At 36.7% G+C, this 15,991-nt stretch overlaps 1 protein-coding gene across 1 annotated transcript in view; it reads left to right on the top strand.

Moving 5' to 3' along the window:
* Positions 1-15,991, top strand: part of PI4KA (phosphatidylinositol 4-kinase alpha) — a 59,864-nt gene that overhangs the window by 32,142 nt on the left and 11,731 nt on the right. Inside the window, exons 21-42 of the mRNA XM_032199389.1 lie at positions 291-427; positions 1,020-1,153; positions 2,269-2,351; positions 2,619-2,689; positions 2,789-2,913; positions 3,355-3,436; positions 4,154-4,237; positions 4,652-4,741; positions 5,888-6,007; positions 6,997-7,089; positions 7,441-7,597; positions 7,842-7,969; positions 9,110-9,268; positions 9,520-9,671; positions 10,189-10,296; positions 11,039-11,166; positions 11,247-11,366; positions 11,988-12,067; positions 12,214-12,407; positions 13,147-13,237; positions 14,023-14,190; positions 14,737-14,790. Of these exons, the coding sequence (XP_032055280.1) occupies positions 291-427; positions 1,020-1,153; positions 2,269-2,351; positions 2,619-2,689; positions 2,789-2,913; positions 3,355-3,436; positions 4,154-4,237; positions 4,652-4,741; positions 5,888-6,007; positions 6,997-7,089; positions 7,441-7,597; positions 7,842-7,969; positions 9,110-9,268; positions 9,520-9,671; positions 10,189-10,296; positions 11,039-11,166; positions 11,247-11,366; positions 11,988-12,067; positions 12,214-12,407; positions 13,147-13,237; positions 14,023-14,190; positions 14,737-14,790 (2,558 nt within the window). The remainder of the gene's footprint in view (positions 1-290; positions 428-1,019; positions 1,154-2,268; positions 2,352-2,618; positions 2,690-2,788; positions 2,914-3,354; positions 3,437-4,153; positions 4,238-4,651; positions 4,742-5,887; positions 6,008-6,996; positions 7,090-7,440; positions 7,598-7,841; positions 7,970-9,109; positions 9,269-9,519; positions 9,672-10,188; positions 10,297-11,038; positions 11,167-11,246; positions 11,367-11,987; positions 12,068-12,213; positions 12,408-13,146; positions 13,238-14,022; positions 14,191-14,736; positions 14,791-15,991) is intronic.

Raw genomic sequence — 15,991 nt, forward strand, 5'->3', positions numbered from 1 at the left:
CATGACTTCCGTATGAATTTTGATAGGCAAGTTTCTGAAATGGAAGATCAGACTAGTGTACAATGGAAAAAAAAATAGAAACTTTTTACCATTGAGAAGCTGCTCTCAGAATTACCTGAAAAAGTGGTTACTTTTGGAACATGAACCACTTGTGCTGACTGTTTGTGCTTAAGTGCGTGAGAAACTGGGTTTAGGAAGTGGTACAAAGCTTGATGATGCTGATTGACTTTGTGAATCTTAATATTGTTTTTGTCCTCTGCCCCACTGTCCTCTTTACACTTGTGCTTCAGGTCTGTGGCCAGAGGAATGGTATGAAGGTGTATGTGAAATTGCCACCAAGTCTCCATTACTCACATTTCCAAGCAAAGAACCACTTCGATCTGTTCTTCAGTATAATTCTGCCATGAAGAATGATACTGTGACTTCTGTAAGAATTAATTTCTTCGATTACCTTCTTCCATAATGTCTGTCAGGTGTTACATGATGTACCAACAAAGAAATATTGCATATTTCATAGCACAATACTCTTCCAGCCTTCCTCCTATTAGTGAAAAACAGCTCTTTTACACAACTCTTATGTTAGCAGTGTACATAAATGGCTTGGATTTGGTTTTATTGTGTTTTAATACAAGCATTTAGGGTAATACATTCTTTTGATTAGCTGTGGAAACAAAATCTTTCTGGAGATGGAAGCTATAAATAGTCAGTTTCATCTATTTTTTTATCAGACAGACAAAACTTGAATTATGAAAAAGAATTTCCAAAATGTATTTGCATAGAAACTATTAGTTACTTCAACAGAGAGCTTGATCCAATGTTTAATTCTGTTTAATTCTGTATTTTAAGAATCCAACTTGCTAAGTTAGAGCAAGTTGGTCCTAGTCTGCATTCAGAGGGGGTCTAGTATATTGTTTGTGAACATTAAAAAGTAAAAAGACTAATATCTGAAAGCAAAAGTTTTCAGAACACAAACTAATATAGTCCTCCCACTTCAGATAACTGCATGTATTCATCTCTAGGCTGAATTAAATGAACTACGGAGTACCATAATAAATCTCTTGGATCCTCCTCCAGAGGTGTCAGCGTTGATCAATAAGTTGGACTTTGCCATGTCTACTTACCTCCTTTCTGTTTACCGCCTGGAGTATATGAGGTACACACACACACACACACACACACACACCTTTTTCCCTGTTTGATTTTGTTGTTGTTGTTGTTTTGTTTCGTTTTTAAGTTGTATATGTTAAAGACAGAATTTCCAGGCACTATGATAAACGGGGATCAGTATTTTGAGTCAAAATACTCCACTGAAGATTCTGAGACTGAGTATTCAACTGTACAGAAATGGGGATGGGTAAAACGATGGAATAATATAGCAGGGCCCAAAAAATGGGAGCTCCTCTGTGTAGGGTCTAATAACAGATGGGCAAAAGGGTTCTTCAGAGAATTGTCTTGCAAGTGTAATATATCTTCTGCGCAGAATTGAAGTCTTGTGCTTGCTCTTCAGAAGGATAAGATATCTGAAAGATAATCTCTTCCATGAGATTAGTGTAATGTAGGAGCTGTGAAAACATTTTTATGGTGTTTTTCCCTCTCAGTAGTGTGTGTTAGGTTGTACTGTTCTGATTTACTGAATTCACATATTTTTTTTCTTTAGAAGTGTATTCATTACTGCTATGCAAAGAAGTGTGTAGCTGAAAGCTGAGGTGAAAGTCTAGCAGTAAGGAAAGTAGGTAGAAACTTCCCCCATCACATTTTTCTTTGTCAATAGCTAACTTGTACAACAGTTTGCAGAAACATACTGGCTGTGTTTTAGGAACAATTTTTTGATAAGTGATATTTGCATTAGTGCAAATTCAATAGAAGCAAAGCCTACAGAAATGCCAAAGATTGTATGTTTGTGATGTTTATGCATTTGTGGTGATTGATCCAAAGCTTTTAGAAATGCCAAAGATTGTATTGTATTTATATGTTTTTGGTGATTGTATAAGTGCATCATCGTCAGGTTTCCTGCTTCTGGGGTGTGAAAGTTACTCTCTGTGACAAATTGATGTTTTATCATCTGAGCCTAGTTAGCTGAATGTAGAAACATAGCAATATCACACTTAGTACAACTTAAAATTACCATGAAGTGAATCGTTATTGTAAGTGTGGGGTTTGCAATACAGGGTTAAAATACACAGATTTGTGTTGAAGGTGTTTAGATAAAAGGGAAAAAAAAAACACACCACCAACAAAAAAACAACAGCAGAACTCTTCTTCTCCTAGGGTATTGCGTTCAACTGACCAAGATCGCTTCCAAGTCATGTTTTGCTATTTTGAAGATAAAGCAATTCAGAAAGACAAATCTGGTAAGTTTACTTATTTAGGTTATCTTGCAACTTGAAATACAATGAAGTTATTTTCAATCATGCCAAACTAGAACAAATCAGGCAACTAAATAATATAATGAGTCTCATTCATTAGATTGCTGTTGTCTTATTCTTGCCAAGAATGCTGTTTTCATTTTGAAACTGGTTTTTCAATGCTGTCTTGGTAAACATAAAGAATTTTGTAACTGTTAAGCATAAAGAAAACACAGTTCTTATGACAACCTTTGACTTCTCTCAATTCTTCAGGAATGATGCAGTGTGTGATAGCTGTTGCTGATAAGGTGTTTGAAGCTTTCCTGACAATGATGGCTGATAAAGTAGGTTACATGACAACTAAAATTTAAAATTAATATACAAGTTCTCATTCAGTTTATGAAAGTATGCTTGGATTTATACTACTATAATATGTTTTTTAGCCTAAAACCAAGGAGAATGAAGAAGAGCTGGAGAGACATGCTCAGTTCTTACTGGTGAATTTTAACCACATTCACAAGAGGATCAGGAGGGTTGCAGACAAGTACTTATCTGGTCTGGTAGACAAGTAAGTCTAGATTTCACTTTTCTTTTTTTCACGTTGACTGCTTAGTGAATATTTATGCAACTAAGGAAAACAGTCATGTGGATTTGGTGGCTGGTACTTTTGAAACATGGTCTTGTAAAATGACATCCAACAGTATTTTTAATGCAGGCTCTGAAATCACTGCTTAAAATGTCTGTGTCCACCAGCATTCCCACAGATTGAACAAAGGAAAGCACCCACTGGAGTTGACATTGCCTTTATTTAATGGAATAGCTCTACTTAGCTTGCTTTTTAGAGACCTTTCAAATGTTTATTGAGCCAGTCTGTTGTGAATCAAGGCAAACTTTGTGATTTCTGTGCAGTATGAGATAGTTTTCTTTGAGCAGCTCCATTTCTTGATAAAATAATTTCCTTCCTCAGTTCTCCATGGTTACTGTGTTTCTGAATGCTGTCTTGCTCTAGATTTCCTCACTTGCTGTGGAGTGGAACGGTGCTGAAGACTATGCTAGATATTCTGCAGACACTCTCACTGTCACTTAGTGCAGTAAGTGTATTTTTACTGATGCTATCAAGAATTAAGGGGCATATTTCCTTTTTTTTTTTTTTTTTTTTTTTTTTCCCCTTTCACAGAACTGATTTTTTTGCTTTTTTTCTGCATTTGATAATTCCTTTTTTGGAGTTCTTCATTTACTTTTGCTTTCATCATTAAGATTGCATCAATTTTAAGCAGTAGACTTCCATGACATAAGGAGTAAATTTGCACTTCTGTCAGTAAAATAGTGCTTGAAAGTTGTCAGATGTTCAGAAAATCAAATTTAGCATTAAGAAAACACAGGATTACCCAATCTGGATTGTAACTAATGAATTCTTTTATTGGTTCGTTTTTATTTTTTGAATGATAATGGGTGTCAGATTATATTCTTTCCAGTCTGTGTATGTAATCTCTTGGATTTAGCATATATTATTAATCTGTAATACTACAAATATTACATGTTAGTATTTTTGAATGTGGAAATGCTTTATCAAGATCTATTTTTGTACTAAACATAGAGGAGAAGTCTCTGGATTTTAGAATTACACAGAAAACCAAACTGGAATAGACCCCATCTCTTAGAGTTATTCAGACTGATTTTGAAAACAAATATGAACAAAATGTTGTGTTAAATCATACATTTTATTCAGGGAGTGTGCTATCTGTATTGTTCAAGTTAAGTGCTGATGAATTTTATTTTATTGAAACTTGATAATTTTTTTTGTTGAGGACATTCACAAGGACCAACCGTACTATGACATTCCTGATGCTCCATATAGAATAACTGTCCCTGACACACATGAAGCCAGAGAGGTAGGCAGTCCTTCTTAATATGTTATACAGTAAATTAATGCCTGAATTTTCTTCTTTTTTTTTTCTTTTTTTTTTTTGTCTCAGTAAGTAACTCTGAGCTACTCTAAATGGTTGTTTAACAACCGAACAAAAAAAACCAACTTTTTTTAAAAAATGCTTACTTGTAGGTAAGGTTTTTTTTAATACCATCTGACACTTGGCATCTATATTTTTGGGTCTTATTATTTCACTTGACTTGAAGTGTGACAGTTCTTTTCTTACCCAAGTGAACTGTTCATTATTAGAGAAAATATTAACTGTATCATGTTGCTACAACCTTTCTTAATCCCTGTACTGCTTATTACACCATTAAAACCCATGCCTCCTGTTAAATATCCTGTATTTTACTGATGTATTGGTGCTTTGTTGTTTTAGAGTATAGTCAAGGATTTTGCTGCACGCTGTGGGATGATTCTGCAAGAAGCAATGAAGTGGGCTCCCTCTGTTACAAAATCTCATCTACAGGTGATGAGCCTGTTTCTGTGAAAGAATTTAATCCTTGTACATCTTCAAAATCAGAATTAAATTGTGTTGCTTTTTATTTTTTTAACTGTTCAAGCTTCATTTTTACTTTTTTTTTTTTTGTCACTCTAAGATTCCCTTTATATCATTACCAGAGAATAAAATGTTGCTTTGATATAGTCTAAATCTGAATATATTTAATACGACTTGTTTGTAAACAGTTGATCAGCCTGGACTTAGTTCAGAAATCAGAATTTAGTATAACAGAAAGCTCTGCCTAGCAAAGTTTAATTATAGCTAGCTTAAAATACCAGGTGGACTGAAAAATGTAATTAGGTTGTAAAACTTGTTTCTTGTTTCCCTCTTGGGAGGATGTTTTTTTCCATCTATGCAGTTCATTTTTCAAATACAGAGAAATACTGTTATATATGAGACCACTGTAAACTACAGACTTTAATTATTAGAGCATGAATGTAGAAAATGCTCACATGTGGCAGTTCAGCAGAAAGTGATAAAAGGACTTAGCAAAGACTACAGAAGACTCTTTATGATGTTCTAATAAAATAAATACTATATGTACACAAGAAGTCTCACTACAATAAAATAGAGGTCTCTTTTTGTTAACCCTTTCAGTAGTTGAAGAAAGCATGTAGTTCTGTTTAGACCAGCGTTCTGTATTCTTGAAGCTGATAACAGAATTTCTGTGTAGGCTCAAGAACTCTCTTGCACACTGAAAATCTACTTAGTCTTTCCTTTCCTAAAAACAAAATCCCAAGGGATTCTATCCTTATATAAAATAATAAATATATTCTCATCTTCCATGGAGCCCAGAGCACTTTGTTTTTTAAGGTTCTTTTTGTGAAAAGTCTTTTTAGAGGACTTCGGCCTTAAAACATTACCTTATTCACTTCATCCCTTTACAAAATGGACCAAGGCTTACTCTTTATGTATTTTGGATGGTGTTTAAAGTTTCTTACTGCCAGGGAGCAATGCCTAAAAGGGATGAATAGAGAAGGTATACTTGTTGTCAGATGCATATGTAATTAAGCTTTCTGGTAGCTTGTAATGTTGCAACACTTGCTTATGAGCTGTCTTGTTTTAAAAAACATAGTAATTTTTCAACAAATACATTTTTTTTGTGTACATCAGGAATACCTAAACAAACATCAGAACTGGGTATCAGGTTTGTCCCAGCACACAGGACTGGCTATGGCTACAGAAAGTGTTCTGCACTTTGCTGGCTACAACAGACAGAACACCACTTTGGGCGTGAGTATTTGCTTGTGTAGCTGTCATGCTAATTTTGTAACAAAATTAATTAAATAATACAGATTTCCTAAATCATCTTTGTCGTAGCACTTGAAAATTATTCAGATACCTTACTTCTTTCCATCTCAAGTCAAAGTATCTTCCAATCACATTACTGTACTGTAAATTACTGAAAAGTAGGGTGGTAACAAGCAAGGAATCAAATACATCTTTGATGTCTTTTAAGAGTTGTTTAGAGATGATTTTTAGTGGTTTGAAAGTAGTATCTTTGTACAAGGCTGAAACAAGCAGCTTTCTAGAATAGTAAGGTGAGCCGCATCCATTTGCTCTAATTTTACACAGGTATACTCAAAATATACTGTTGCATTGCATGTTTCATACAGTTATATGTAGTTTGTTACATTTCCTCTTTTCTCATATGTGGTTGTAATTTCTGACTTCCTGAAGAAACACCCAGTAGAATATGTTGCATTGTCAGCCAGCTTGTTTTCTAAAGAGGCAAGGTGAGAAATGAGAAAAATAGAGACTGTGATGGAAGAAACTTTAAAACTGGAAAGTAAATAAGAGAAACAACTTTCTCATTTTCCTAATGTGTTCACAGTACTTGTTTTCATTAGAGCCCTCCTGCATGCTAAGAGCTGTACTGAAAGAAATATGTCAGGGAAGTAACCAATCAAGTGACAAAAGCATTTTTAGAAAGCTGTCAAATTCTAGAATTTTACTACCTTTTTAATGCTTTTTTTGGTCTTTCAAAAGTGTGTGTTTGTATAAACCTTAAAAAATTTCAAACTGTATACATGGAACTAAGGCGCGTTTTCTTTATTTCATTTTTATCAGTCCTGCGACTGTTGTATCTAGTAGACCTGATACTCTTCTGATTGTAAACACAAAGAAAGCTAAGCTGAAAGCATAGGTAAAGGTATAAAAAGAAAAAGAGATAAGCGGTTGGATATGAACAGTATAAACAGCTATATGTGTTCTGGTCACAGGCAACCCAGCTAACTGAAAGACCTACTTGTGTGAAGAAGGACTACTCCAACTTCATGGCTTCTCTAAATTTGCGCAACCGCTATGCAGGAGAGGTAGGTACATACTTTTTTGAGCGTGTGGAGTGTTCACCAGCTCTAGCATAGCTTTTTAGGGGATGTTGTCCGTTCCAAACTAAACTGTTCTGTGATTCTATGTTCTTTTAAAAAAGGACTCTACATTTCTACAGGATAAAGGGTATAATTTTCCCGGGTTATTAAGGAGCTCATTTTACTCTTGGTCTTGTGCAGAATTCTTAGACTGCAGACAAGCCTATGTAGTGTTAGCAACGTAGAAAGAAGAGAGATCTGTTTGTTGTGGATATCCTTACTCAGCACGTGACCAATACCAAAGTAGACTTGAAAAAAAATATTGTTCTTTGTTGAAAAATTCATTATATTTTACAGGTTTCTGGAATGATTCAGTTCTCAAATGCTACAGGACGAACATCTGACCTGAATAAACTGATGGTCAAAGAGCTGAATGATGCTCTTGAATTGGGTCAGACTGAATTCTACACCCAGGCAATGTTTAAGTTGACTGCACTGCTAATAAGCAGCAAAGGTAATGAAAACCAAATGGAGTTCTGCTTTGTGGATGTGAATGCCAAGATTAATAAACTACAAAAGCTACCTATATGCAAACCCCATACACATCAACTTGATGCAAAGCTGCATTTGGAGATTTTTCAGTCAGGCTTATATTAAGGAAAGGGTGCTTAAGCTAGAAGCTATTTATTATCTATTTTCTTGTCGATGATGCATTTATTTATTCTGCTGAAGAAATCTCTGTGAATGTTTGTTTTCAGATTGTGATCCCCAGCTACTTCATCATCTGTGTTGGGGTCCTCTGCGAATGTTCAATGAACATGGCATGGAAACAGCAATTGCTTGCTGGGAGTGGCTACTTGCTGCCAAGAATGGAATAGAAGTGCCGGTAGGAAGCTATCTAACTACTCTTTCTCTGCCACCGCAAGAGGGGGGAAGAGAGATAGGGAGAGATTCACAGCTGTTGTGAATCTGTGTCAAACAAGGATATTAAATGCATTGCTAATCACTTTAACCTGCCAGGAAGTTTCTGCTTATGTATTGTTGGAAGTCTGAATGCCCTCACTCGCTACGTGGAGTGTGGGAAATGGATCTTTCTCATTAGCAGGGAAAGCTGTTGGGTTCTCCGCTGTACTTTGCTGCTGAGATACCTGAGCTGCTCATGAATCGGGTCCCGAACTACTATGATTTATAGAATGCTGTTTTAAAGCAAATAGTAATTAATGTCTCTGCTCACCATTCAGGGCCTCTGGTATCTGGCATTGCTCCCTTGCAGAAAAAATAGGCTTGCAAAAGTACTAATCCTATAGCAGGCTAGCATTGTAGCTGTATTTCTCATGTAAGGATGAATCTAATGGTAATAAACCAACTCAGCATGGTAAAGTGACAATCCACACATGGCTGAGAAAGCTGCCTGGGGTAATTGCTGCAGTTAGTGAGCACTAAATACTTAATTTGCTGGATATAATTGTTTATCTAAAAATTTACGTATGTCAGTTCTGTGCATGTTTCAGTGTTTAGCTTTCTAAAGCAATAGTTTAATTTCTTCTCTTAAGCTTCTGGGAAATTTCTTTGTATCTTGTTGAGGAGATCAGATAGCCACCAACAGTTTCTTGGCCTCTTTTCTATTAGATGGTCCCACTTCCTAGAGAAGGTTCAGCAAAAGTGAATTTGTGTCATCTTTCTGTTGAGAGTCTACCGAGTGTTAAAGGTGGTAACCTTTAGCAGAGGGAGAGAAAGGCCAGCACTAGGTGATCTAACAGTTGGGCCTCTTCAACAAAATACAGCACTTGTCTGCTCTTCCCTCTAGTCCTTCTGTTATTAGCTGAACTTCCGAAGGAGTCTTTCTTCCCTTTGTGATTTAGCACGTGAAAGACATTTTACTTCAGGTGGAGTTTATACACCTGTCTTTGCCTCTCTGTTAGTGCTGCAGTGAATTTTAATTGAAGTAGTAGGTCATTGTGTGCCCTGTGGAGAAATAGTATGCTTCCCATACAAGAAGATGCTCTTGAAACCTTTGTTTGTGCAGTTCATGCGGGAAATGGCAGGAGCCTGGCAAATGACAGTGGAGCAGAAAGTTGGCCTGTTTTCTGCTGAGCAGAAAGAAGCAGATCCATTAGCAGCCTCAGAAGAGAGCCAGCCAAGGCCTTGTCCGCCAGAGGTCACCCCACATTACATATGGATAGAGGTGTGTATTTCATCTGGAATGTCCCACCTATGATGGTGTTGCAGTGATGCTGCGATTAAGTGGAGTCATGATGGTAGTCCCTCTGTCACAAAGCCTCAGGGACACACTATTTTTAGAGGAGTATAATAACTGGGAGGGAGAAAGGTGTTTGAAACGGAGGAGACTGGTTTATTCATGTGGTTTTTGTTTGTTTGTTTGTTTTGAGTTGAAAAAACATCAAAGAAAGCATAGCATGTCTGTCTCCTTCTCAGTTTTTGGTGCAGAGATTTGAAATAGCCAAGTACTGCAGTTCTGACCAAATAGAGATCTTCTCCAGCCTGCTCCAGCGGTCACTTTCATTGAACATTGGAGGGGCGAAGGGCAGTTTGAATCGGCATGTGGCAGCAATTGGACCCCGTTTCAAGTGAGCAGGGTTTTCTTCCTTGTTGAAAACAATAACAGTATATGGGAGAAAAGAACTAAACGCTAAATAAATATATATCTTGTCCTTGGCTTAAAGTGGTGAAAATTCTTTTAAAAGACTGGAATTATAAGGAGATTAAGCTCTGTTTTCAAAGTAGATGTAGATAACTTTAGTTTGAAAGTCATTTTGGTGCTTCAGAAAACTTCATGGTATAATTTTGTATAGTGAATTGTCCAGATCATCGATCTAGTCAGTGCATCATTTGGGAATAATTTTGCTCCACCAATTGTTTTCACATTTGTGGCTTGAGGGCTTTAACTTTCTATGGTTTGGTCATCACAGCCTTAGGAACAGACTGATGAAAAAAAGTTGTCAAGAACTCAGAAACAGACAATTTTCAGTGACCTAACTGGGATTATAACTGTAGTATAGCTGTAACTGTGGTTTGTATGGTGTTGCATTGGTCACCATTTCAAGAATGCCAAAATTTTCATTCTGTAAATATTTTGTATGTTAGGTTGCTGACTCTGGGGTTGTCTTTGCTGCATGCTGATGTGGTTCCAAATGCAACTATTCGAAATGTTTTGAGGGAGAAGATTTATTCCACTGCCTTTGATTATTTCAGGTACCTTTTGTTTTATTTGCAACTACTCACTAAAAATGTGTGTGTGCGCGCCTGACTTCCTAAACCTTCCATGATATTTCAAAGCACCAGCTGTCTTTCTGTTCTAGTGATTTCACTTCCTTTCATGTTTTTGCCCATTTTAACAAAGGCTTTTATTTTCCTTGTGCTTTGGTGTAGTTCATGAACCATCTTGATAAGGCTTAGGTGTAAGTTCCATTTTTTTATATGTTGTCTATAAGGTAGTATCTTCAGGAATGTTTGTTCTTTTCTTCCCTACCTTATCTTGGTAACTTAATGCTCAAAACTGTACCTAGATTTATAAGATGTAAAAGGCTGCTATTACAGAATGTATGGCTGAAATGCAGTTTTATCATTTTAAAATACACCCACATTGAATTTGATTTCATGATTTGATGTGGACACAGCAGACAATAATGTAGTTAATAGGAATGTCTGACAATGTAAGGAGGTTAGTCAGTCATAACATTAAATGTCAAATCCAAGATGCTGACAGGCTGCCATGTTAATTTTCAGTTATAATAGGAAACTTCTGTTATAATAGGAAACTGAGTTATAATAGGAAGCTTCAGTCAGACAGAATGAAGCAATGAGGATAAAATATAGTGATGTGTAGTCTCATCCTTGAAGACTGGTCAGAAGGAAAAAAAGTTGTGATTAATTTGTGGCCCTCTTTTTTAATATAATATGTTCGACTTCACATTATTTGTGTGATTTCTTTAAGTTGTCCTTCAAAGTTTCCTACGCAAGGGGAAAAGAGGCTTCGTGAGGATATCAGCATATTGATAAAGTTTTGGACAGCAATGTTCTCAGACAAAAAGTATCTGACAGCAAGCCAACTTGTGCCACCTGGTAAGTTCTTTTATTTGCAGTTTCAAAAGCCTGTTGTTTCTTTGATTGCATTCTACATCAGATCTGTGTTCCGTTATTAGATAATCAAGACACCAGGAGCAACCTTGATATCAATGTTGGGTCTCGGCAGCAGGCCACACAAGGATGGATAAATACCTACCCTTTGTCTAGTGGCATGTCGACCATATCTAAAAAATCAGGTATCTTTTCAATTCTAACCAGCCAACTTTACAGAATATTTTGTATGCAGATGTTGCTTAAGGTCAGTATTTAACATTGGGCTCATATTCTCCTCCTGGAGGGAGGAGAACATACCAATACCAAGTCTGGAGAGGAGAAAAAAAGTAGTCTTACTGACAACAAGCAGCAAATTTTTGAAATTACCTGTTTTATTTGATAGAATGTTAAATTCTCTAGTACAGAAGATATAAGAATAGAGGTCAAGATTTATTGAAATCCATAAAGAAATTGCTTTCCACAGGCATGCCCCTAGTGCTTTTCTGGGGTCATCAGAGTGGCATTAAACTGTGAAGTGTGTTTTGTACCTTTACAAACTGTACTCTATAATAGGCTGTTGTGTTTCTAAAGTGAATGCAACATTGGCTAAACTAGTATCCCTGTAACCTGTTGTACTCCATATATCCAGAGAACAACTGCACAATGAGTAGTGCTGACTTTGAGGTCACTCCAATGTAAATTTACAGGTGTCCTATGGTGATTCAGTTCTTATGTGTTGATGTTGCCGGGTGTAGACAGATCGAAAGCAGAATTTAACATACAGAACGGAAGCCACTAAAAACTTTTTTTATCCTTTTCTCAAGGAATGTCTAAGAAGACTAACAGAGGTACACAGCTACACAAGTACTACATGAAGCGAAGGACGTTATTGCTCTCATTGCTGGTGAGTGTTTAGAAGAATGGGGAAACCGTATGAATTTATAAATGTGTTGTCTTTGCAGGATGCACAGACTGAAGTATCTTGTGAGGGTGAAATGGGAGTATTTTATCTTCTTCCAGAAAACATGTATTTTGTTCGGTTTCCCTCAGGCTACTGAGATTGAACGCTTAATCACATGGTACAATCCACTCTCCTCCCCTGAATTAGAGTTGGATCAAACTGGAGAGAGCAGTGTTGCAAACTGGAGGTCTAAGTATATCAGTCTTAGCGAGAAGCAATGGAAGGATAATGTGAATCTGGCTTGGAGCATTTCTCCTCATCTTGCTGTACAGCTCCCTACCAGGTGAGAAATTTCAAAAGAAAAATCTGATGTAATTCCTGCTGCCTTTCTTATAAGTTGAGTGAATACTGACTCTGTAAGTATTGATGCTGCTTGCTCCCATTTACAGCTTACTTACGTGCTTTCACAGCTGGTTGAGACCTTTCAAATATAAAGAAGTGGATTACTTTAAAAGATAGTGATTTGGCTTAAGCTCTAGTGGCATCTGGTTTCCATTCTTTCCATCCATTCTATGCTAATACTTAGTGTTTTGTTCAGCAAGAATTATGCTTGTTTTTTAATAGTGTTTAACCCATTAGCAGGCATAGCATTTAAACAGTTCTAAAATATCTTTGAATGAAATGTACTAGCTATATATTGGCTTGCACTTTAATAAGTATGCTAGGAGAATTAGCATAGTTGGCTTTGGAAGGGAAAGGAAATTCTTTCCCTATTACAACAGTGATACTTTTTGCCAAATAGAATTCTGTGTGCAGGTTTCTGTAGAATCCCAGACATTATATTTCAGTCAAGAATTCAATAATGGGGTAAAATGCTAGTGGTTTGTACAAAGCACTGGATGAGGACCAGTTGTTCCTGAATCCCTTTCTGACAGCATATTGTTCCCTCAGTGTGCATTATTTCATAGTTGGACTATTTGTTTATTAAGCATATTCATTTATACCTTTTGTAGTTCACAGCATAATTAGAAGAGGCTTTCACAATTTTCTAATAAGAATATTATATTCCTGGTTATACGTAGATTTAAGAACACTGAAGCTATTGGAACAGAAGTGACTCGTCTGGTTCGGTTGGACCCAGGAGCTGTTAGTGATGTTCCTGAAGCAATAAAGGTACTTGTGAATATTTACGCTGTCACAGGGCCCCATAATTCATTCAGTTACATTGGAGAATACAGTCTTTACTTAGCACAGTGCATGCTCTAGTGCTAAGCATATTTCCATAGGAGAAAATGGCAGAACAGCTTTGGAAATAAGATGCTGAGGCAAGAATCACAGGAATAAGAATAGAAGGCTAGTTAGCTCTTGCTGTCAGCCTTATTGTCACCATACACAGAATGTCTGAAAACTCATCGCTTGCAGTACATCCACCATTTCTGTTCATTTTGCATAATGTGTAAAAAGACCCCAGGACCAAGTCACGGTGAGCACTGCTGCTGAAGCTATCTCAAGCTTAACCCATCCTCTGTGTCAAGAGGCCAAGCCTCCTAAAATGGAGAAGACTCATCATGTTGATCTGCAGTAAAGCATTCTAGTCATGTGAGGGACAGTCTTGTCATTTGCAAAATAAACAAGAAAACTTCACCTTCTTTGACTGTTGCAAAAGGGCTTATTTTTTCTTCTTTCTCCCCATGCTAGAACTCCTCTGTTGTGCTTTTAGTAATTTGACTTACTAATTTCATCTAGTGATCTGGGAGGTGAGGTGATTCCAATAGTTAGATTTCCATGGGAAAAATGCTTTAGATAAAATAGCTATGATGTTGTAAAATAAAACGTAGGATATTTCTATTGGCTTGCGATAATAAGCTAGATAATAGCATCACTGTCTGCTCTGCTGTGTATTACCCAGACATTACTGGGTGATGTAAACTTCTAATGTGTTTGACCTGCTTTTCCAGTACCTGGTTACCTGGCATACAATTGATGCTGATGCACCTGAGCTCAGCCACGTTCTGTGCTGGGCACCAACGGATCCACCAACTGGCCTTTCCTATTTTTCAAGCATGTACCCACCTCATCCTCTAACAGCTCAGTATGGGGTTAAAGTCCTGCGATCTTTTCCTCCGGTAAGATGAGTTCCAAGACAGCCTTAATGCTTCAAGTGTGGTTATGATCTTAGTCATTGTGGCAGTTGGTTCTTAGTTTTTAATACAGTGGAGAGACACGTATGTGGAATGGGCACACCACATTGGGGAGAGTGAATAGATTGGGATGAAAATTTAAAGTTGAGAGTCCCAAATAATACTGGCTTGTGTACTTCCAACTTTATTGTCATAAATCACACCAAGTTTAATTCTTCAGAGTGTTCCTCTCAAATAGTTCCTTGCAGATCTTTTCCTTTCTCTGGATAATTTTTATTCCTTGTTAAACTTGTATTAGGACTATAAAATATGTGATTGTTAATGATATTTTTGAAGTCAGAAAGGGCAGAAAAAATCCTTTGATTTGAGAAGATAATGCGTGTGTATAGAGTTTAAAATGAAGAGGCAGCAGTATTTGAAATTTTATTCCATCATGTAACTGAAGGAAGCTTTTCTGTGCGTGTGACCTGTCTTCCATTCTTGAGTGCTAAAACAATAACAATAAAAACCCTGATGTCTTTTCTTTTCCAGGATGCCATTTTATTCTACATTCCACAGATTGTTCAGGCACTACGGTATGATAAGGTGAGGATATAAAACAGCTGTATATGAACCAAGCAAACTTCTAGAACAGCTTTCAGACTTAAAACTGCAAATTAGTCAAACTCTAAGGTTAAACTACTGCTGCTTATTATTATGTTATATCTAATATATAAAAGACAAATGTCTGTGGAGGCTAACTTGCTTTGGATACACCGCTTTTATGAACAAGTAAACTTGAGAAACCAGAGGCTATGAAGCTCATCTGTCAGGAGCAAAATTTTGGTATGGGAACCCTCGGCTGAGGACTGTGAATATGGCTTCTGAAGATCTGCATGAGACAAGAAGTAATGAAATTAATTTTAAATCACTATCCTTAAGCATTTTCCTGTGGAGTTATCCAGAAAAAACATCTAGGGGTGTCTCACTGTTCCATCACCAACATGAAATCAGATCTTAGCTTTATCTTGCAGAAGTAAGGAGCAAAGCTTGAGGACCACGTTCACGGTTCATTAATATGAGGTCATTGTTATATGCCAATAAGGTGTGTGAACTTTAGCTGGTGCATTATTTTCACATTAAGACATCCACAGACAGTAAACTAGGTGGCTGTATATAGTTATTTTTTAAGAACTTTTTATAAATAAATAACCTCTGTGATGCAGATCATGAGCATCAGATGTTTGACTTGTCAGTCAAACAGAGAAACCTCCACAGACTGAAGTAGCAGCTGCAAGTAGAGGAAAAGGAATGCTGTCCCTGGAATGAGTAGAATTCCCTTATACATTTCAAATTCTTTTGTAAGTTTGTTCTTATTACCTAGAATTTCTGTGGAACTGTGCCAAGATGTGTTGCTCTTGACACCAAAATGTGCAGTCTGTATAATTCTGTCTCCATTTCTGATATTACAGGAGCATTTAGTGATGCCAAGCAAGACCAATGCCTCTATGGCAGTTCCTGTGCATTGTACACGTTCTAGGAGATACCCAGATCTCAAGGAGATTTGAAATCCAAATAGAACATATAGTAAATGGAACAGAGGTGGGAAGATAGAGTAGTGGAGTATGTCAGTAATAAAGCTGAAAACAGTTTAGGTCAATTCCCTGCCTGTTAGAATACACCATCAGTCTTTAAATGTGGTTTGTTTGTTTTTTTTTTTTAACAATGTGAATTTGATTGCAGTGGTCTTCCTTTCATCCTTTAAATATTTTTTTGTTTTGAAGAATTGCTGATAGAAACAGTAAAA

Source organism: Aythya fuligula, chromosome 17, assembly GCF_009819795.1.
Source record: "Aythya fuligula isolate bAytFul2 chromosome 17, bAytFul2.pri, whole genome shotgun sequence".
NCBI lineage: Eukaryota > Metazoa > Chordata > Aves > Anseriformes > Anatidae > Aythya > Aythya fuligula.